The sequence below is a fragment of the Myxine glutinosa genome, chromosome 1, assembly GCF_964187855.1.
Source record: "Myxine glutinosa chromosome 1, kmMyxGlut1.1, whole genome shotgun sequence".
Taxonomy (NCBI): Eukaryota; Metazoa; Chordata; class Myxini; order Myxiniformes; family Myxinidae; genus Myxine; species Myxine glutinosa.
The window spans coordinates 248,150,335-248,174,654 of NC_136261.1; the positions used below are offsets into that span (position 1 = coordinate 248,150,335).

A 24,320-nucleotide genomic window follows, 5' to 3' on the forward strand; every position below is an offset into this window, starting at 1 on the left:
ATAGGTCAAAGGTTAAGGTGACAGTGACGATTTCCATCACAAAGCCTCCATCTTGCTCAAACAGTACAATATTGCTCACGGCACACAGGACCTCGATTATTCCAAAAGCATATCATGAGGGATGATCAGTGAGTTCATGTTGTTGCAGTAGCAAAGTAAAAGAAACAAAGTAAAATTATTTTGTTTGGATAATGTAAAACTAATTATACATAAAGTTTAAGTAAAAACATAAAAAAAATATAGTCTTAACTCGAGGCAACATTTTTTTTAGGCCACAGACTTACTGATCAAGATTTTTGTATTATTATACAAATCGTGCAGAATATATTTCTCTCATACGTTATAGTTTCACAAATGTAGGATATCCAGCAATCTTGCTAATCCATTTAATAATTCACTAAATATCTGTCCATCTGTCTATTCCTAGGTACTGCAAAAACGGCAGAACCGATCGCAACAAAATTTTGGGTGGGTAATCCTGGGACCCCCTGGAGTAAATTAGGCTATATTGTTTTCCCAACTTTTTTTCCCAATTTTCCAATTTTTCCAATTTCCAATTTTTCGAATTTTCCAATTTTCCAGTTTTTCCAAACACGATGGAATAATATTTACCGATATGAACAGTGATGTGGCTTTTATTGAAATTCTACAAATACTGTTTAAATTTTGATGATTTGCGTGTGATGTGATTTAACGGATATTTATATAAATCGTTTAAAATAAAAAAAAGCCTTAAATTTCTAGTATTTTTCCCTTTTCATTTGGGCTTCCCAATTGAAGCCCCGCCCATAGGGCGGGTACCGTTGCTAGTCCATTTAAAGTAAGCTTCCAGAAGCTTACTGTCACTCCTCAGAGACAGGAAATTTTGCAAAGAGAGGCCTTAAATCATAAATGATGCGTGGAGTCCCTTTAAGAAACTCATCAGGACTTAGAACCGCATTGAGGAAGCAAAGATTCATCAAGCCTAGTGTTGACAGTGCGATTCTAAGATTTATCACCACTTTACCCTCGAGGTGCAAATTCCAACTCACTCGAGCACAATTAACAGAGAACGAACGAACGGAACCACACCAGGACCAAGTTTCCACTTCAGGGATAAACCACACATTGACGTGGGATCTCCCCGCACCACCTCGCCTGATATACAAGCTGACGAGTCGTTGCTTTTGAGACAGGTGCTTAATAATCATAGTTTCAGCTTCTGGAATCTTAGGTTCCCCACTGATTGTCTCACATTGGGAACTGAAGTAATGCATTGGTGGTTCTGCTAAATTAGGTACAAATAACATGGTGACCTTGAAAAAATTAATAAATGCCTCCTCTGAAGGCCTCATTACAAATACACAATATTTAGCACTCTTGCATATTTATATTACTGAAAACGGCCAGATAAAGGGATATTCTGAGAGAAGAAAAAGAAGGTACACAGGAGATCATCTGAAATTTACTCACACATTTGAAACTCATTTACTTGACACCCTCAAGAGGAATGCTCGAAAGCTGAAGCAAACGATGTTTTTGGAAGGCATGCCAATGCTAACCAAAGAAGAGACAACGCTGCAGCCTTTCGCTTCACACTTTACTCATTACCTTGAATGTACAATTGCACCAGGACTGACATCCATATTATTTCCATAGCAGTACACAGTTAATGCACCAACGTATTTACATTGTTCAGATATTCTTAGAAGTATGGTGAGATCGACACCATAGCACTACCAATTCTGGGTGTGATGATGGCGTAGATGAAATCTTCAAATGACAGAGTATCAAAAACTGGTAGAAACAAGCTCTGTACATTCACCGTCTGTTACAGAAGATGCCTGATTCTTACAGACGATGATCTCCTTGACGTATGCCTGACCAACAAAACCTAAATGCCTTTTCGCACTCGTGAAACTGACAATATACATGCTAATGCACAAATGCAGATAGGCGGTGAAATAGAAAAGAAATAAATTGGTCTTGAATTTATTTTCAAAATGTTACATGTCTTCGCAAATGAAAGATGTCTAAATGCCACAGCCCGTGGAAGTTTATTCTATAAAGCAAATGATCAAAGTCAATTACTACAAGAGATGAAGTTTGATGGGCAGGTCATTTCAATGCCCCCTACCTTCTCCCTCACCAAATCCAATGAAAATCCTTATATGATGGTAAGAAAATTGTAGGTTGTAGCAAAGAATGCTTTAAGGTAAGGTTCACCCCTGCTGTTATCCAATAGCAACATAAGAGAAGGACGCATATGATGTTGCCCGAAGAGTTTGCTACAGCTTGGAGTCCTGTCGTGAATGATGACGGATTATCCTCTACAGCGACAGGTGCCAAACCTTTCAGGAATGCCAACGGGAAAATATGGCGTTACTTTCAGCGTCTGAATTTATGCATCTTATAGAAATGGCATTGTGTGGCATTGGGCCCAAATTAGGCTGAGCTTGGTGCCTTGGGACTATAAAAAAATGGCAAAGACAAGGATAATTTAATCTTGTTTGTGCATTTGTTTATCGAACACTTTCCTTTGTTTGCCTCTCATTTCGCCTTGAACAGTCTGTACCGCTACTGGCTTGATTGAAGGCTTGAGGTCATTGGTGACTCAAACAGGACAATATTAGTCATGGCACACAATTCATGTCATACGGACGTTGAACAAACAGCCGACATGCTCTCCGAATTGCCTGCCCAACGCAGAGGATGGTAGTGAAAACAAAGAGACCATCCCATGTCTTTCTATACAGTGCTCTCAAGGATCCAGTCTGAACTGGAGAAGAAGGTTTTCCTGTTGGCCAGAGCTCCATCTTGCTCATTTCCGAACATCCGGTTGACGGAAAAGCTTCGTCTTGTCCACGCTCCGTGCTTTGCAGTGACTGCTGGTACTTGTGGTCCGCTAAAAAATCTTCCCCCGTCAAATGACAGGCTTCGTTTTCCGGCCAGAGTAGAAGGCCAAGCAAATGGCACTGTGTCCACCCCATTACAATGGCTACTTTCTCCACCAGATGGTGCAGAAAAGCTGTTTTGTTGTAAGAAAAGTTTGAAGCGACCTTTTCCCTCCAGATCCGAAGCTACCCCTTGCTTGTTGGTTAAGCAGAGTAGACTTGGTGATGGTGCCATAGGGGTCACTGGCAAATTTGAACCAATGGTGTCGCTTTCACTCTTGTTGTGGCTTGGAGAATCAAGGCCTGTTGCTTCAACTAGCTGGTCCAACTCCTTGACAACAGCACTGTAGGCAATGAGTGGTGGAGGTGGAGGAATTGGAGGTCCAGCACCACCATTATTATTGCTGTTGTTATGTTGTGCTATGTTAGACCCCTCCGAGGGCTGTGAATACCTTGTACGCTCAACATCTTTTCCATGATTTTCATTTGTTGCACAGGCCTTATAACCGATGACCATTATGACAGTGAAAACGAGCAGACATGCGACGATTATGCCGCCAATGATAATGATCATTGTACCACCAAGTAGCTGTCCTGGCATTCCCGTTGTTACAGCGACTGAGGATGAGGATGAGGAGCAGCGGGGAGAGTCTGAACCTCCACCATCGCTCGTCATGAAGCTAGTACAACCCAGGAGGCGTGTCGACGGAAGTGGAGAATCAAAAGGATTTTGATAAATAACCAGAACACATACCTCATAATCAGTACTTGGACTGAGTCCTGTGATATGGCACCGAGTTTCTGGTGGTGTCACCATCCTGTGAAGACACAAAAGATTATATTGACAATTATATCCAAATATACTTCATTGGCAACTTTGGATAAATACAAAAATGACATCAAATATTTGCATGAGCAAACATGTCAGAAAATGGTAGCAATTGTAAATTTTCATTCCATTGTCTTTGAGTTGAATTTATTGTTTACACTTGGGACTCTTTACCCTCGCCAGAGGAGAGGGTATTGCATTTTGGTCCATTTGTCTGTTTGTCCACATAGAATGTGCCAACATAGGCCACAAATGGCACCGAGTAGTAGGTAGTAGAACACGTTATCGTTTTTCAACTGCGTACCTCTTCAAGTATGTACAATGAGAATGTGTGTAGTCTCTAAAGTATGTACGGTACAATTAGATTGTAATTACGTCTATAAAGTATGTACGGTACAATTACAATGTGAGTATGTCTATAAAGTATGTACGGTTCAATTAGAATGTGAGTAAGTCCATAAAATACATACTATGAAACCACACAAAACAAGTCTGGGTGAGGGTATGCAATCTTTGATTGATCTTTCTCGTTTATGATGTGAATTGAAGAAAACAAGTAGATTTAATAATCCTGCTTTAAAAATCGAACCTTTCCTTTCACTTAATCTTACTATAATTCACCAAATGTCCGTCCGTCTATCTGTCTGTCTGTCTGTCTGTCCGTTTGAAGGTACCGTAAAAACTGCTGAACCGATCACAACGATATTTTGGGTGGTTAATCCTGGGATCTCCAGGAGTAAAATAGGCTATTTAGTTTTCCCAATTTCAGCTTTAGTCTCCAGCATTCTCAGGTTTGGCCTCCCGCATAACATTCGCGTTCGCATAACGTTCATTGTGACGATGTTCTTATTGTGACGATGTTGTTTTCCCGGGTGCCGCACAAACGGCTGCACCGATCGATGCACAGCTGCACCGATCGGACTCGGTGACCTCGGACAAAGACCTTTTATAAGGACACGGGTTGAATCTCTGCTTGAGAGAATTCCAACCCCCTCGCCGCCATCACGGCCATCTATCCAACTTACAATCCCACGAGATATGCGGAAAGGACGACCCAAAACCAATATAAACATCATTAAACATCATTCGTATATGAACATCACTTAAAATAAATAATGATCTCGGCCAAAGTTCAAACGCCGTTTAATATCTAAATGAGAGAATTCCACATAGCTATTTGGGCGGTGTATACGCTAACAGATCGCTGTCTCCATCGATCTTGCCAAGGCCGTAACACCTGTTGGCTCAAAATCATTTTAACTGTTGATTTGGTACAGTTACACATATCGGGAATTTGGTGCACGTATCGGGAGTACATACGACATAGCGATTGTGAACATGATTATCGATCACGATTCACGATCACGATCATAGTGTATCGATCACGATTTGAAACACGATGGAATAATATTTACCGATATGAACAGTGATGTGGCTTTTATTGAAATTCTAAAGATACTGTTTAGATTTTGATGATTTGCGTGTGATATGATTCAACGGATGTTTATATGAATCGTTTAAAATAAAAAAGCCTTCAATTTCTGATATTTTACCTTTTCATTTGGGCTTCCCAATTGAAGCCCCGCCCATAGGGCGGGTACCGTTGCTAGTTAATTTATAAGCCACATATTGCTGTTTACAGGAAAAATGAACTCACATGGGAGCAAGGGCTGAAAATATAAACACTTTGAGGCCTTATATATCCTACATCCTCAGGTGGGCAGGGGATTGGGAGGGGCAGCTGATATACATGGGAGAGGCAGCTGACTGTACAAATCCAAACCAGAATACTGTATTGTTTTATTCATAATGTTACCCAATACATATTGCTATTTTTCAATTGTTTCCTTTTAAACGATTGCAGATTTTTATCTGCGACATGTCGCAGGTCTACAAGAGCTTTGCATTGCTGTTGCTGTTGATGTTGGGGTTCTTGTTGTGGGTCGTTTTTGAAATGTGAACCCATTAGTTGAACAGCTGCCGGATCACACCAACATCTGTTGCTTGACTCCACCCACTATAGAACGTGACAAAATGATATGGTTGCCATCTTGTTTCCTGTTGGGCCTAACTAGGCCTGTATCGGCCTCTGCTGATCAGATTATACACTGTCCGGCTTTGTTGCGTCAGATTTCCATTGGCTTTGTTTGTGCAGAGTGTTAAATTATTAGTAACGTTTAATCAAGCCCATATGTGCCTCCGTAATAAAATAGCGTTAAGTAATTTTTGAATGGCGCCATATGCACTTTAAAATGTTAAATGCGCATTTCCCAATAGGCCCGTAACCAGATTTTTAAAGCCAACTCAGTCGCGCTTAATAGCAAAGTCTCATCCCTCGAATTACCACGTACAGGATATTATGACCAAAAGGTCATGGTCAAAAGGTTATGACCACAGAGAGAGGGGGGGCAAAGGGGGGGGTTAATCCCCCCCCCTTGCTGCTTTTACAGCCTCCTCACTTCTGGGAAGGCTTTCCACTAGATGTTGGAACATTGCTGCGGGGATTTGTTTCCATTCAGCCACAAGAGCATTAGTGAGGTCGGGCACTGATGTTGGGCGATTAGGCCTGGCTCATAGTCGGCGTTCCAATTCATTCCAAAGGTGTTTGATGGGGTGGAGGTCCTATGTGCAGGCCAGTCAAGTTCTTCAACACCGATCTCGACAAACCATTTCTGTATGGAATTCGCTTTGTGCACGGGGGCATTGTCATGCTGAAACAGGAAAGGGCCTTCCCCAAAATGTTGCCACAAAGTTGGAAGCGCACACTCGTCTAGAATGTCATTGTGTGCTGTAGCATTAAGATTCCCCTTCACTGGAACTAAGTGGCCTAGCCCGAACCATGAAAAACAGCACCAGACCATTATTCCTCCTCCACCAAACTTTACAGTTGGCACTATGCAATTGGCAGGTAGCGTTCTCCTGGTATCCGCCAAACCCAGGTTCATCCGTCGGACTGCCAGATGGTGAAGCGTGATTCGTCACTCCAGAGAACGTGTTTCCTCTGCTCCAGAGTTCAATGGCGGCGAGCTTCACACCACTCCAGCCAACGCTTGGCACTGCGCATGGTGATCCTAGGCTTGTGTGCGGCTGCTGGGCAATGGAAACCCATTTCATGAAGCTCCCGACAAACAGTTGTTGTGCTGACATCGTTTCCAGAGGCAGTTTGGAACTCGGTAGTGAGGGTTGCAACCGAGTACAGACGATTTCTACGCGCTACGTGCTTCAGCACTCGGCGGTCCCGTACTGTGACCTTGTGTGGCCTCCCACTTTGTGGCTGAGCTATTGTTGCTCCGATATGTTTCCACTTCACAATAACAGTACTTACAGTTGGCCCAGGGCAGCTCTAGCAGGGCAGAAATTTTACGAACTGACTTGTTGGAAAGGTGGCATACTATGACGGTGCTACGTTGAAAGTCACTTTGGACTTTCAAAGGGTGGTGGTGGGAGAAGTATAAAACACAAGGACGCTGCAAGGATTTTCAGGAAAGAGGTTGGTATTTCAAAAAAAAAGTGGATCTGGGGTGAAATTAGCAGGGGTAGAAAAGGTCAAGGTTTTGGATGGGGGAAGATAAGAGATGGTAGTGAACAGCTGTTTTAAAGACCTGGAGGGAGGAGTGGGATTGAAGAGAGTGAGGGAGTTTGTTTCAGAGGCGGGAGAAAAGAGGAATGAAGGAGTGAAGGTGAGCAGAGAGTCTTGAATTTGGTAGTTTAACCACAAGAGGGTTGCAGGCAGATCTTGAGCGACCTGTAGGAATATTTGGGGGACAGAGCCCAGAGAGAGCTGGGCGAGCAAGGCCGGAGAGGAGTCGGTAGAACACCAACATGCCTGCGGTGAGTAAGTGAAAGGCCCTCGGAGTTAGCTTCATTGCGGGAGATTCTAATGATTCGGAAAGCTTTGGTTTCAACAGCGTGAAGCCGAGCTAGGTGTGAGGCAGGAGCAACGGCCCAGAGGGGAGAACAGTATTCCATTGAGCTGCGGATGAAAGCCTTGTATGTGGTGAGGAGCTCAGGTGTGCCAAGGAAGGACTTCGCATGACGGAGGATGCCCACTGGGTCGGCATTGCCCAGTCGGCGACTGGCTTTGGAGGCCAGATTTGAAATGTGGTTTTCCCAGGAAAGATCATGGCAGATAGTGAGACCCAAAAGTTTGAGTGACAGAACTTCTTGGAGAGGATTATTCAGAAAGTAGATGGGAGGGTTGTCCAGTCAGTCTTTTCGGAGAGACATCGTAAGAGTTTGAGATTTGTCAGGATTGAAAGACATGTTCCACTTGTTTGCCCAGTCTGTGATTTTGTCCAGGTCTGCAGAGAGTGAGGAGGCTGCAGACTGCCGATCTGAGGGATGAAGAATGGAGCGACAGAGAGTAGAGTCATCAGCAAAGAGATACAGAGGATTTTCAAGAGAGTCAGAGAGATCATTGATGAAGACCAGAAAAAGCACAGGGCCCAGAACACTACCTTGGGGATCTCCAGCCTGAACAGGAAGGGGAGATGAGTGAAACCCATTCAGGGCCACAGTTTGACTACGACTTGAGAGGAAGTCCGCAAGCCGTGCGTGGAGATTTCCATGGATACCAAAGGAGGAGAGTTTGGTGAGTACAGCGGGGTGCCAGTCCGTATCGAAGGAACGTGATATGTCAAGGGAGACAGCTCTAATTTCCTGTTTGGCATTGAGGACCTCCATCCATTGTTGAGACAGCAGAAGCAGCATGTCGAGAGTAGAGTGACCTGGTCTGAAACCAAATTGATGATCAGAGATCAAGCCGTTGGAGAAGAGGAAAGATTTGATATCGGAAGCAATGATGGATTCCATGACTTTGCTGATATTTGGGAGAAGGCTGTTTGGTCTGTAGTTGCAAGGATCTGTTTTTTCGATTTTCACAAGTAACGAACAGACAGACAGACAGGGGTGAAAACATAACCTCCATCCACCTTTGTTGGCGGAGGTAATAAAGACTATACAGGGAAACCCTGTTATAAAGAACATGGCTATAACTTCATTCAATATGGAACTTTGTTACCTCCACCACCAAAGGTGGAGGATGGATGGAGTTATGTTTTCACCCCTGTCTGCCTGTCCGTTTGTGAACAAAATATCTCAAAACGTTGTGGACGGATTCGGACGAAATTTGGCAGAGATGTAGCGTATGTCACAAGGAGGAAATGATTAGATTTTTGTGAAGATAAGGATTCGGATCCGGCTACTAGAATTTTTTAAGTGATTCTTCACCATTGCGAGATAGGGCCAAAAACGATACATAGCAGGATATCTCAAAAAGTTGCGGACGGATTTGGACTAAACTTGGTGGACGGGTTGGGTGTCCGACAAGGACAAATCGATTCGATTTTGGTGAAGATCTGAATATGGATTAGGATATGAGAATTATATAATTTTTAAGTGATTCTTCACCATTGGGAGATAGGGCCAAAAACGATACATTGAGGGATATCTCAAAAAGTTATGGATGGATTTGGACGAAAAGTGGTGGACAGGTTGTGTGTGTGACAAGGAAGAATGGATTCAATTGTGGGGAACATCCAGCCAGTATAATTTTTGAAGTGATTCTTCACCATTGAGTGATATGGCCACCCAGGTGGAGGTATGCTCTCTACTGAGTGTCGTTCTAGTTTTACATTTGTTAGTATTTTGGTTGGTCTATGGGTTTTCAGATAAGGTAACTCTAATTGTTTCTACGGGACCAGTTGAACCGAAAAGTTCCTATTGGTTTCTATGGGTTTCAGACCAGTTGCATCTAATGGTTCATATTGGTTAAAACTGAATCTGGTTTGGTTTCTTCCGGAAACTTCACTGGTTCCTGTATAAAGCAAGAGAAACCGCGATTTACAATAGAGACTCATATAAATGTCCTGCTGCTCTCTATTGGTTTCTGTCGGATTTTCGACCCAGGTGGCTTACTTGAGATATTAGGGTCTTGAGTTTGAGCCTTTGCCATGCCGTTGAATTAACACTCGGTGTGTTGACTCAGCCTGTCATCCTTCCAAGGTCGGCAAAATGAGTACCGGTTCGAGAGAGTGACTCCCGTGGAACAGATGCGCACCGTGGGCATGCAGAAACACAAATTATTCGAATCTCCAGGAAATGTAAAAAGAGAGGCATGATACTTGAAGCGAAAACGTTCTCAAAAAACCATCAGTGTACACGCGGGTCGAAACACTTCGAACTGCAATTAATCAGTCTGAGAAATTAGGTACATATTGGCAAAAGTGTCGTCGCATTGAACATGTCTGTACTTACTCCAAGCAATCTGACAAAAAATAATGGTATCGTCCGGAATTGCCGGTTTTTTCCCCGGTTATCCATTGGAATATGCATTTCCCCTGCTTCATGTAGATATTTATGCATCTGGTACTCTTTATTCTCATCTGTATAAACTGTGCTCTGTCATATTCTCTGCTCTCCTTTCCTTTACTTTACTCTTTCTCTCTTCAGCTATCTACCATATAAAACACAATGTCAGTTTGTGTGTTTGTACAGATGTCTGTCCCCCTTAGTAAGGGAAGGTTTTAAAGGTCAATCTTTTAACACGAATGTGCATTCACGACGGTCTATTTTTGAGGATAAAACAAACTCGAAAAACATTTCCCATAAAACAGTAATTATGTCTCTTCTATTGGAATTGTAGACGGTGGCTTGAAAATCAAGCCTCAAGGGCGGTGTACAGAAATGTTTTTTATTTATTTATAAATACAAGGTGCAGGGAGGTGAAATTTGCTGCAAATGATGTGCAAGGCGTGCGGAGTAAAATGAGTGTTCATTTACATCTGCATGATGTCTCATAAATAATGAAGATACAAGCACACCTGACACTAGGACGAGGCTTCAGACTTCGGCGCGCTCACGAGGCTGCACCGTCAAATAAACTGTTTCAACCCGTCATTTTGACCGGCTTTTACTCGTATAGTTATATATACTAACATTGGTGTCTTTTATTACCCTCACTAACACTCAAGTGTCATGCTCCACATGTAAGGGCACAAATAAGAAAAAAACCTCTGTTTAACAAGTAAGGGAAAAATAATATCCTCTTGTGTTCTTTCCTCATATGTTCCATAATACCGCTCCTACTTTAATATTGTTGACCTGTCTTCCATCACACAATTCTTTGTCATGCCCTCTTTTCCCTTCACCTCCTCCAACACTTTTCCCTACTCCTGATTCAATTGCAGAGCCATGTCATACCACCTGACTCGCAGATACAGTAACTGCCAACTCCACATACCCAGAGAGCTATCATTCACCCTTGAGCGAGATGCTCGATTCACATTGCTGATCTGGGTTTACGGAAATGTGATTAGACCAGCAGTGATGGGCAGCTCATGTCAAAACAACATTCTGTCCCTTCTCACCCCATCGCCTACTGTGCCAGTGTTCTTTCTATATGCATGCCCTCCTCCCCACCCCTTCAAACCATCTGGTGCACTAATATCAGTGGTCTATGTCCTAACTTTATAGATCTGCCCATAGAGGCTGCTGCCGAGCTTTCCTAAATATTTTGTCTCAAAAAACCTTTTTTTCACAGGATGGCTCCCTGGTTAATATCTCTTCCATTCTGACAGGCCTGATTCCCACACTGGTGGTGGCATCTTCATTCATCCCTTTACCCAAAGCCTGCCCCATCACTGGTTACCCTCTAACCCCATGGAGTACATTTGGCCACCCCTAACCCAATGGAGAACACTGTGTATCTTCATTTATTCCCTCACCCCAACCCCTTCCCCATCACTGGCCTCCCCAAACCCCATGGAGTGCATTTGGCATATTGTGCCTCTTTGTAAAAATATAATGTTATTTTTGTGATCAGCTGTGTCAACCCAAATCTGATGACTGCAAATACGAGGCTCTCTCTGCAAACATTGATACTCTGCTCCCCTCTCAGCCATGTTCACTCTTCCTAATCTGTGGAGACTTTAATTGCTACTGCGTTGGTGTGGGTTCACATTTGTACATGGCCTAAGGGCCGAGCCATTGTCATTCTGTGAAACGATCGGACATAGTCCGGTTATTTTCCAGCATACATATTCCCAAATGGAAACGATTCATTAGTGGACCTTGTTATGTCAAACCTATCCTCAAACTTATCCTGTTATTCTTCCGCTCCTCTAGGCCTGTCTATCTATGTGTGCATCTCTTTGGCAGTTATTATCAAACTCCAAAGTGCGGATGTGTATGAAAATTTGATAAAGGTGATTGGTCTGGCCTAAAATCAGATCTATCCAGTCAAGACTGATCTGCCATCACATCAGCTCCGAATATTACTGCTCCTGGAATTTATTCTGTAACGGCCTAATTTATCCTCTTTACAGTTCAATCCCATCCCACCTTTAACTTTTCTGTCCATAATGTTGACCCTGGTACACTGATGCATGTGGAGAGGCCATTGCAAGAGGACAACTTTCATCTCTCCTGAAAGGCAAATTCCTATTGATGACACCATTTCTATTGATGGTAACTTGTAGTCTCACTGCACAGCTCAAACCAATTGTGTAACTGTTATATGAAGAGCCAGTGCCCGACATCAGGCTCAGGTCAGCTCTGTCTCTGCTACACATTCCTATCCAACCCTTCCCTCTTGAAGGAAGGAGTCATGCTGGACACTGCTTAAGAAAAAGTAGTAACTGGAACTCTTCACTCAAAAGGCCAATGTTCAAACCAATCGATTCCTAAACACACCTTTTCTCCCATTTTATAATGTTCCCTATTGCATGTGAACCTCTCCTCGCCATAGTGGAAAAGTTTTTTACCCAGCCCGACACCTCTTCTCCAAACCGGTCCTGCTTGCATAAATGTTCTTATCCTCAGGAAATGTATTCGGTCATACCATAAACTCTCGTCTCGCTTTCACAGGTCCTTCTTAGATGGGCAACTTCGTCTATTTCATAAAGATGGAAGCATCATTCCTATCCATAAGTAATGGAGTCCATCACTGAGGTCAACCTCAGGTACTATCTCTTCTCCAACTCATTAATCTCTGACTAGCAGTTTGCTTTTCAACTTGGCTGTTTTACTTTTGCTATGTCGCTCCTCACAAAGCAGTGGATGGATGCCCCAAATCACAAGTATGATGTGAGGGTAATCTTTGTGGATATCTCTTGAGCCTTTGATACTGTCTGATGTCCAGCCTTAATTACTAAGTTTTCTTCCTTTTCAGATTCCCCTGTTCAAGTGGTTGTTTGAGCAGAAACTGGTGGCCTTTGAATGTGTCCTTTCCCTATAATCTTTCTGTTCAGGCTGGGGTTCCACAACGCAACATCTTAGGACGTCTACGTTATTCGTCGATCTATATCAAATGATTTCCCCCACAGTTTCTGGTATGAATACTCAAAAACACTTTGAATCTGCCTTGTCTTACTCCTCTTACTCTGCTCATTCCCAGGTCATTTTCTGAGGGCCACCTTACTGCACCATGGAAAATCACCAACGTTATCCCAAGTCATAAGAACGGTGTCACAATTTTAATTATTTTTGTATACAAGATCGAGGCTCGTGTAAGAGCTAACATCGATCACAAAAAGACAAGATGACACATAAAAAATAAAACATATGATAAAGGGAGCGGGAGACAAGATGGAGAGCAGGGACATCGGGAGATCTGTGGGAGGGAGAGGGCTTGGGGGGAGGAGGCATGGGAAGGGGGTGGGGGCGAGGTGGGAGAGGTAAGAAACACATGGACACTGCTAGGACTTCCAGCAAAGAAGTCGGTATTTCAAAAAAGTGGATCTGGGGTGAGTTAACGGGGGTAGAAAAGATCAAGATTTTGGATGGGGGAAGATAAGAGATGGTGGTGAACAGCTGTTTTAAAGACCTGGAGGGAGGAGTGGGATTGAAGAGAGTGAGGGAGTTTGTTCCAGAGGTGGGAGAAAAGGGGAATGAAAGAGGGAAGGTGAGCAGAGAGTCTTGATTTTGGCAGTTTAACCATAAAAGGGTTGCTGGCAGATCTTGTGTGACCTGAAGGAAAATTTGGGGGACAGAGCACAGAGAGAGTAAGGGGAGCAAGGCCGGAAAGGAGTCGGTAGAAGACAGAAAGACCACCAACCTGCTTGCGGTGAGTGAGTGAAAGGCCCTCGAAGTTAGCTTCATCGCTTAACTGAACTGATCCTCTTAACTGAAGAACAGTCAAGCCATCATTAGCAAAGTGTTGCAATCGGTAATTGCAGCAGACTTCAAGACTTACTTTCCTTAACTGTCATATCTTTGACCATCTTTTTGACTTCAGTCGAGGTCACTCCACCTTGGACGTGCTGAATCTACTATGTGAGTAATGGATGGAGGCTTTAAATCTAAAGCAAGAGCTCAGGACTATCTCAGTAGATTACTCCAATGCATTTGATTCTGCCTGTCACCCTGTCCTGATTTCCAAATTGTCAGCTAATGATTTACACAGTTCCCTCTTAGAATGGAAAACAGATTTCCTGTGTACTCCCATGCAGCAGATTGCTTTGCATATAATTCAATACCAATTTTGTACTTATAAAGTCTGATGTCCTTCAAGATAGTTCTGGGACAAATCCTGCTATTGATATACACACATTACATGTATTAGTTACTGGAATATCGATTGTGTCACCTTATCGATGACTTCCACTCTCCTTATAGTTTCACACACCTCCAGAAGTCTGGCCGTGGCAGATTTTCCTCTCTGCAGCTGGTCAACTACATGGAAATGTCTTTTAGTGCAAAAAAGACCCATATTCACAATTTGTCTCTGCATGCGGACTGACAGGCAGGAAAATCCCCCAAATTATTTTTGTGTTGAGCTTCTGGGAGGACAGTCCTTGGAGTTCCTGGGCCTTACTGTGAGATATAACTTGTCCTTGGCAAATAATATCTCCAACCTCAAAATCCACAACCTCAAAATTTTCCACAGGGCCGAATCCTTCCTCTGCTGCCTTCAACTTATTTAGGTGTATGATATCTTCATCCAGAATGTCATGGAATCTGCTTCCTCACTATATACTAGTGCTCCTGCTTTCCATGAATTTGTCCTTGAGGCCCTGGATTGTAAAATTTTTCCATCTCATTACAATTTGACATAAAAAGCTGAGTCTCAGGGTCTACTTCTTGATCAATGTAAGCAGATTGGTGGCTTTGCAGTTTTTTATTGACTCTATTATGGCCTTGTCTCTCCTGCAAACTCCCATCTCTGCTCGGCCGCTTCTCCCAAGGTCGCATGCTTTGTTCGAGAAACTCTTTCCTTGTTGTTCTGCCCAAGTTCAAACCTAATGCTTACCTTCATTATTTTCACTCCTGTGGAATTGCCTTCATAATTCCATTATTTAGAGCTCTTCCATACAGAATTTGAAGTCTGCTTCCCATTACAAGTGCTTTCTCTCTTCCATTTCCATTACTGAGGCTCATATGCTTCTCCAACATTTCCTCTCTTTGTGCTTTGGAGCATGTCTGTTGTTTTCCCACGGTTTTCCCTTCCACTTTGTCCCATTATGTCTGTTGAGCCAATGCCCCTAGTTCTGCTTCTCCATGAACCTCAATATATGTTAAAAAAAAAAATGCTCTTATGAGTCACTGTAAAAAGTGACCTTGAAAAAGTTTAAAGGTTTTAAAAAAACTTCTCGAGGGGATGCACTCGACAATACATTCAGCAAACAGGATATTTGAAGAAGAAATATAAAGCGTCGCATACAACGATAACCTTGATGATACATTTACTCTCCGATGGATCCAGGTGTGTGAAACAAAATGCTGATGCTTATTGAAACTACAAGTCTGTAATTGGATTCATTTGTTGGGAAATGACGGATAAAATTAACGAAGGGCCCATTAACCTTGAAAAAGGCTGTTTTTCTTAATTACCAGGTGCCATCATCTGATTGGTGATGTTTGTTGTGAATCCCGGGGTGTTATAGGATCACAGGGATCATAAACAAGGCACAGTATTTGAGCTGACACAAAGGCTCACCAATGGAACTCTGAATTAAGGGCTAATTAACCCACGTCCTGTTCAAAAAAAATCATTCGAGCGATCGTTGTCAGAAATGCGCAAATATCGGACAACCTTCCAGTCCAGTGTATGCAGAGTCCAAAATTGAAGAGTGAATAAAACAGTACCGAAGGATTTTCAAACATTCATAGATAAACATAATGCGAGCCGAGGTTAAACTGACCTTCATCGATCCATTTAATTTGTTTCTTTAATTCCAGTAACACCGTTGCTATGTTCGGTTGTGGCAATGGCCGAGAAGAGAGAGAGAGAGAGCGCAAAACATTAGAACTCTGCCTCTGACACTGATGGATCGGTGTTCTGTGTTAAGCGGACCGGATTTGGGCATTACACAAATTTTTATTGTAAGATATAATTATGGTTTTATAATGCTTGTCAAGGTGTCACGGATCTACTGTTTATTGGTGTAAATACAAAACGCTGCACTTTTAAATATTTTCATTCAAATATTCAACTTCGGTCTTTTTTTTACATCAGTTGTAGCAGCTGAGATCCCTTTTTTTTTTTTACATGATAAATCATATTACAAGAATGTGCATCGTAATTGGGAAATTTGGAGGAAAATTATGCCATTCCCTCAAAAAGGGTCTTTGGTCACACATAAATCCGAAGGGGGAGGTTGCGAAGCAGAAATCCAAGATAGAGTGAAAGCATCATGGGTAAAATGGAAGGATGTTATTGGTGTCATCTGTGATGGAGCGATACTGAGACCATTGAAGGTTAAAATCTACAAGACAGTGATTCTCATACCAGTTGTTGCTGTTGTTGTTGTTGTTGTTGTAGTATAACCCCGGACAGTTCTCTCGAACAAGCCCGCGGCACGGAGACAGCCGACCGATCTCGCAGGAGCGACTCAGTGACCCCCCACATCCCGAATGGTGTACCCCCGCCTTCACAAAGTCAGGGCCATGACAGAGTTAGAGAGAGAGGACGAGAGAGAGATAGAGAAGAGACAGAGACAAGAGGTAAGAGGGAAAGGGCCGGTCCATGTGGACCGTTCGGCACTCTGACTGTGTAGGTGACGTCTGACTCTGACGTCAGCTACATTGACGAATCCAGGCAGCAGGGAATAATGGGGAAGATTTGTCCCCGACTTGCATTGAGGGGTAAAACCACCACGAAGAGGCATCCCCGAGAGTTGCCAGAAGACGGTTATAATGCATGGTGCAGAAACATGGGCTTTGATAAAAAGGTCAGATGAGTTGCTGGAGAAGACAGAGATGAGAATTGTTTGGTAGATTCTCAGTATATCATGAGAGAGCAGTTGAGTAATGAGGAGATATACAAGATATCCGTTCTTGCAATTTTCCCATTCTTCCCTGCTCCCCGAATTCGCCAGGGCAGCCCATCGGTCCCCATGGACCAGCCCTTTCCCTTTTGTCTCTCTCTCCCTCTCTCTCTCTCTCTTCCCCCCCTCTTTATGTCGTGGCCCTGACTTTGTGAAGGTGATGGTCCACCATCCTGGATGTGGGGGATCTCTGGGTCGCTCCGGCGAGATCAGTTGACTATCTCCGTGCCGTTTGCTTGTTCGAGAGAACTGTCCGGGCTATACAACAACAACAAGAAACACCAATGAGAGATTGCAGACCCTTGCCAGGATGTGTTTTCAGTGGTTTTTAAGGCTTTTGTGTTAAAAAAATATGGCGGCCGAACCAGGTGACCGATGACGTCATCATAATTGTTCTCTCCACCAATTTATGCCTACATGACGCTCAATAAATTTCATCTTGATCGGATGAAGTTTTGTACCTGTCGAATTATGACGTCATAATGGAGGCAGCGATGGCATCATCATTAACATACTTTATTTCCAATTGAAAGTTCTTTACAATGAGCCATTTCTCAATTTTTTTTCTATTTAGCACTTTCGGAGATATAGAGGTGCAAAGTTTTTCGTTTTTTCCAAGATGACAGCCGAACCACGTGATCTATGACGTCATAATTATCATAAAAATAATTCTACAGGTGGAGGTGCACCTCTGGTGACAATTTCCTGTCAATCGGACCAACGGTTGCAGAGAAAATCATATTTATTCTTTGCGGACAAACAAACAAATGAAAAATCACTCATAAAGTGACACTTGGCAAAACAGAACGCAGTAGAATGGCACTCAGTAGAGCATCCTTTTGACCTCAAAAATAATTAGTCGTTGAATTCAGTGACCTGATATGCAAATCGTCTTCAAAGTTTAAGTTAACCGGATGAAAACTGACAATTTTAGAAATTCGACCTATGTTCACCTTTTGGCCTGTGTTAACTTCAAAAAGAGTTGGTGGTTGGTTTCAGTAAGCTGATATGAAAATCCTTTTCAAATTTTAAATCAATTGGATGAAAATTGAGGATTTTAGAAATTTGAAAAAAGTGGTTGACCTTTGGCCTATGTTGACCTTGTGACCTATGTTGACCTCAAAAATAGTTGGTGGTTGAATTCAGTTAAGTGATATATAAATCCCATTCAAATTTCAAGTGAATCAGATGAATATTGAGGATTTTAGAAATTGGAAATTGTTGTTGACCTTTGGCCTATGTTGACCTTGTGACCTATGTTGACCTCAAAAATAGTTGTTGGTTGAATTCAGTTCAGTGATATATAAATCCCATTCAAATTTCAAGTGAATCGGATGAATAGTGAGGATTTTAGAAATTGGAAATTGTTGTTGACCTTTGGCCTATGTTGACCTTTTGGCCTATGCTGATCTCACAAATAGTTGGTGGTTGAATTCAGTTAAGTGATATATAAATCCCATTCAAATTTCAAGTGAATCAGATGAATATTGAGGATTTTAGAAATTGGAAATTGTTGTTGACCTTTGGCCTATGTTGACCTTGTGACCTATGTTGACCTAAAAAATAGTTGTTGGTTGAATTCAGTTCAGTGATATATAAATCCCATTCAAATTTCAAGTGAATCGGATGAATAGTGAGGATTTTAGAAATTGGAAATTGTTGTTGACCTTTGGCCTATGTTGACCTTTTGGCCTATGCTGATAAACAAATACTAAAAACAACTAAATAAATATTAAACAAATATTAAACAAAACAAAACAAGATAAACTAAAAACAAATACAACAAATAGTTGGTGGTTGAATTCAGTTAGCTGATATGAAAATCCCATTCAAATTCCAAGTCAATCAGTTGAAAATTGAGGATTTTAGAAATTTGAAAAAAAGTGGTTGACCTTTGGCCTATGTTGATCTCAAAAATAGTTGGTGGTTGAATTCAGTTAACTGACATGCAAATCCCATTCAAATTTCAAGTGAATCAGGTGAAAATTGAGGATTTTAGAAATCGTTGTTCACCTTTGGCCTATGTTGACCTTTTGGCCGATGCTGATCTCAAAAATAGTTGGTGGTTGAATTCTGTTAGCCGATATGTAAATCCTTTTCAAATTTCAAGTCAATCGGATGAAAATTGGGGATTAAAGAATTTCGAAAAAAATTGGTTGACCTTTGGCCTATGCTGACCTTTTAGCCTACGCTGATCTCAAATATAGGTGGTGGTTGAATTCAGTTCACTGATATGTAAATCCCATTAAATTTTCAAGTCAATCGGATGAAAATTGAGGATTTTAGAAATTTGAAATTGTTGTTGACCTATGGCCTATGTTGACCTTTTGGCCGAAGCTGATCTCAAAAATAGTTGGTGGTTGAATTCAGTTAGCCGATATGTAAATCCTATTCTGATTTCAAGACAATCATATGAAAATGGAGGATTTTATAAATTTGAAAAAAAGTGGTTGACCTTTGGCCTATGTTGACCTTTTGACCTCAAACATGTATAGGATTTTGTCGGACCACGAACCCTACCATTTGTTGAAGTTTCCTGAAGATCGGTTTATAATTGTGACCTGTAGGCAAGTATAAATGAGCGGACTGACAAACACACACACACAAACCAGAGTGATCAACTGTACTTGCAAATTTTTTTTTTTTGCCAAGTAACAAACAAACGGACGCAAATGCAATACCCAGTCCTCTGGCGAGGGTATCACCAACAACAACAATGAGGGACTATTGTCTCCGATAATGATTGAACACTTTCACAGGGTTCACAGGCATGACGACAATATTACTACCATCACTATTACTTCCACTACTGCCACTACCATTACAACAACTATTATTACCACTACCTCTTTAAGCCTCCAAATATTCCTACCTCCTTGTGTGGTCGGCCTGGGCAAAGTTTTGATCCACGTCCAGCTGACCAGGCCTGATGTTTGATTGATGGTGCCAGGAATTTGAGGTTTGTTCAATGTTCCAGCAATAATTCGCCTACATTTTGTGAATGATACTGTTACGGCCTGGGGTTTGGGTCTCTGATGAGGGGGTTAGCCTCTATTCCCTTCCGAACTTACTGGACCTGAGGCTGCCATGTACAAATAACTTCATACTTTGGCAGGTTGCGAACCAGCAACTAGGAAATCCAATTGGTCTGTCGCATGATAGCAGGGTACAATCGTCTGACATCGCTTACCTGTATCACGTGACGGTTCCAATCAGGGAACGTACCCTTCGGCGATGTACCACTTTTGTTCCTGGATGGAAATTTAGATGGCCGAGCAACCATTGGTACCCGCCGGGCTGATGCTAATTCTGTTACGGCTGATCGCTACTTTGAGTGCGAGCAATGGCGGACCAATGAAAGAGAGGACATTCACGGACAGTTTGAAAAGAAAAGTTTAACGATTCGATTTATTTACAAATGGGTACAGTGCAATTTATGGATAGGAAAGAAAAAGGGACAAGAGGCAGAAACTTAGCTTAAACTATGCCTTATGACGATCACTACAAATAAAACATGACAAACAAGGGCGCCCAGCACACATACACGGGGGAGGCTGAGGGGAAAACAAACGTCGGGATCCTGTTACCAAAGTGTTTAAATGTTACCCGATGTTTCTCCTCACGACAACCGTTGGCTTGATGTCGCCACCGAGCACCATGCACAGGTAAAGAGCGTCGGGGACTTGCCAGAGTGAGTGCATCGGGAACCATGCAGGAAAGAGCCAGTAACATGTGGAGAGAGAGAGCATGTTGGGACAGAGACAGAGACAGACTGAATGTCGTATTCTCGTGCAGACTGAGCACGTCATGATCTTGTGCAGAGTAAGTCATGGACACGTGGAGAGAGAGCCAGGGACACGTGGAGCGTGAGCACGTCGTGATCTCGTGCAGAGGAAGCCAGTCTAGCACAGCAGGCACGTGCAGAGTGAGTCCAGTCCAGCAGAGCAGGTACGTGCATAGAGAACAAAGACCAAGGCCTTTCTGTCAGCAGAGAGAGGCATGTGTAGAGTGAAACCGGCAGGCAGAGAGCAGGCACGTGCAGGGACCTGAGAGAGGGTCCAGCCAAGAGAGAGAGTCCAGTCCAGCAGAGCAGGCACGTGCAGAGAGAACAAAGACCAAGGCCTTTCTGTCAGCAGAGAGAGGCACGTGCAGAGTGAAACCGGCAGGCAGAGAGCAGGCATGTGCAGGGACCTGAGAGAGGGTCCAGCCAAGAGAGAGCGTCATGTAGGCATGTGCAGAGAGAGTCCAGTCCCACCAGCAGAGAGCATCATGCAGGCACATGCAAGAGAGAGCGCCATGTAGGCACGTGCAGAGAGAATGAAGTCTAAGGCCTTTCTAGCCATCAGAGAGCGTCATGTATGCACGTGTAGAGAAAAAAAAGTCCAAGGCCTTTCTGTAAGGTCCCTCCCAAGGGTGGGGGCTGTTAAAGAGGGTTTATTGGCCTCTAATTAGCTCCACCCTGCCCTCACAAGTCCACTCGAAGGAATTTCTACCGTGACGCTCTTTGGCGAAGGGACTTTTACTATGATGCTTGGATGGTGTGCCTTTGAGCCTGTGTGCATTGCCTGGCAAATTATCCCCTAATGGATGGAGGGCCGCACATTCCCATCTCCAACACATACTAACCCATATAAGGGGAAGGGACTAAGGTAATGTTCTGCAATGAAATAACTATTTAAGGTACCTGTATGGTGGTTGCCGTTACTTCGTAGCGGTTCCCAAAACCGCAACAATACTATAGTCAGGTTCACGATGTTAACAAATATAATTTCGTTCAAAAATTTGGGAGATTAGCAAACCTGTACATTTTTGGAATCATCAGAGCATGGAGAATCCGAAAATCAATGTTGGCATTTGCACAGACACAGATTTTGGATTTTCAAAATGGCCGCCATAAAATACATATTTTGCGCCATCTTGGCTTCTAGTCAACCTAGAAACTTAATTAAATATGCTAATCCTATGTTTTCTGGGTCAAGGAATCCAATAAAGGCCTCAAAATTGTGCTCAGAATTATAGAAAAGCAACAAACAAAGATAATTGAAAACCATTGTCTTTATATTTGTGATATAACTGTATTACATAATACATGATATTGCAAGTCCTTTGAAGTTATAGGTATGGGTTTATAAAGCAAGAAAGCAGCCTTGTTAGTATCAGATTGAACTATAAGCCCTATATACAGGATCTACTAGGTCTATGCCATTCAGGAATATGCTTTTACAGATCTTCATCACTGTCCTGAGTGTCATTTTTGCAAAGGTGTCTACGCAAATGCCAACATTACTTTTTGGATTCCTCATGCTCTGAATATTCCAAAAATGTATAGTTTTGCTAATCTCCAAAAAATTTGAACGAAAAAACATGGTGAACCTGACTATTTTTTCTTTTTAATAAATTTGCAAAACTTTCTAAAATCCTGTTTCTCTGTCATTATGGGGTATTGAGTGTAGATTGATGAGGGAAAAAATGAATTTAAACGATTTCAGCATAAGGCTGCAACATAACAAAATGTGAAAAAAGTGAAGGGGTCTGAATACTTTCTGAATGCAATGTATGTACATAAGCTGTACGCATGTTTTTTCTTAATGTATGTGCATCGGCTTTTTTTTTGTCATGATTTTTGGCACCGAACATGGCATTATACACCACCCAACTGAAGGGATGTGTTTACAGATATTTAAGTAAATCTTGGTATGGGACATGTATTGAAAAGCAACTCTCCCTCTTCGTATTATTATTAAAATTATATGCTAATTATAGTTTCAAAGATGAATACTCATACATGAATTCCCTTTTCTACCAGAAATGAATCATGGACATGAATATACAGCACATGAATCGGGCAGTACAAAACACAACACCCGGTGTCCTCTCCTTCCTTGAAAACCTTTCTTATACATCAACGGGTATCCCATTAATTGACTCTTCAGCCCTGGTAATTTAATGACCAGGAGAATGAACACTATTGCACCATTGAGTTGTTATTGCTCATCAAACATTGAGTGAAAGCTGATGCCAATTTTGTTTCTCACCTTAAAAAGCCACATTCTCATTGCCGCAACATTAGCACAGCCTTATTAATTGAGCAATAGTGTGTTGTTGCTTTACGCCATTACCATTAAGCTAACTTGCATTTAACAAGCTTCACAGATTTGGCGCCACTGCTGGAGGTATATTGAAGTCAATGCTTTTGTGGGTGGAATGGTATAAATCCTGCGGCAGTGTATAACCATTCCACTTTTAGTTGGACTGTTCTATACCAATACACTTCATTCCCACTATTAGTTTCCTCTGCCTAAAGGTGTTCTGACTTTTTTAAACACATATATGAGGATATTTCAAATTTGAGCTCAACATACTTCGTGCAGGTTTGGTGCTCAGCTCAGCTCAGTGCTCAGCTTCGTGCTCAACATACTTCTGACCTCAACATACTCAACATACTTTTGCACCAGACCCTGGTGTTGGGCTAGCGGCTAGGGTGCCGGCTTAGGATCCAATGGATCCTGGGTTCGAATCCCGGTCGATTGCTGAATTAACGCCAGGGGGGTTGACTCAGCCTGTCATCCTTCCGAGGTCGGCTAATTGAGTACCAGTTCACTGGTAATTCCCTGTTTGTCGTTAAAGGCGGCAAAAAGGGTTGGCGTCAGGAAGGGCATCGGGCCGTAAAACATTGCTTCAAAAAGGGGACCCAAAAACAACAACAACCACGGTTCCCGAAAAAGGCCAACCCCTGCTTTGCGGGGAAAAATGGCCTCTAAAGGTGTTTTTTATTTATTTTTATACTTCGTGTCGTGAATGATGGGGCCTGTTCTGCAAATCATTGTCCATATTCATTAACCCAAGCAATGTCTCATCTGCGTCAACGCACCTGTCAAAATCATCCTCAGATAGTTGGTGAATTAATCTTGGTATGTATGGTTGCGCATTAAGGTATTTTAGTATTCTTCGAATCGATGATCGGCTTATGTTGGTGACGTTTGATAAAAGACGAGTTGATAATGGTGTGTTACTGTCGAGTTGTTGTTGAATGACCGCTCTGCTTTCCTCAGTTTGAACAGTACGAGGCCTACCTGGTGACTGTTTTGGAAGAATGCTGCTGGTTTCATCAAACTGCTTGTTTATTCTGCCGATGGTTTTTGTGTCAATTGCGTCGGCGCCACATTCTTTGACAAGTTGTCTGTGAACTTCAGCCGAATCTCCAGATACAGAATACAAGCGTACAGTGTGAATTTTCTGTCTCACGATATCCTCTGTCATATTAGGGCGTCTAATTCATAATTAACTGAACTAATGCAAAGAAAAACACGTGCAGCACAATGAGCAAAGATCACCCCGATCCATATCACGTGA

At 42.4% G+C, this 24,320-nt stretch overlaps 1 protein-coding gene across 1 annotated transcript in view; it reads right to left on the reverse strand.

Annotated features, from left to right (window-relative positions):
- Positions 1 to 1,567: 1,567 nt before the first annotated feature.
- The window catches only part of LOC137436295 (leucine-rich repeat and fibronectin type-III domain-containing protein 4-like), a 401,292-nt gene continuing 378,539 nt past the window's right edge, over positions 1,568 to 24,320 (reverse strand). Inside the window, exon 3 of the mRNA XM_078785876.1 lies at positions 1,568 to 3,691. Within this exon, the coding sequence (XP_078642002.1) occupies positions 2,728 to 3,691 (964 nt within the window). The 3' untranslated portion in view covers positions 1,568 to 2,727. The remainder of the gene's footprint in view (positions 3,692 to 24,320) is intronic.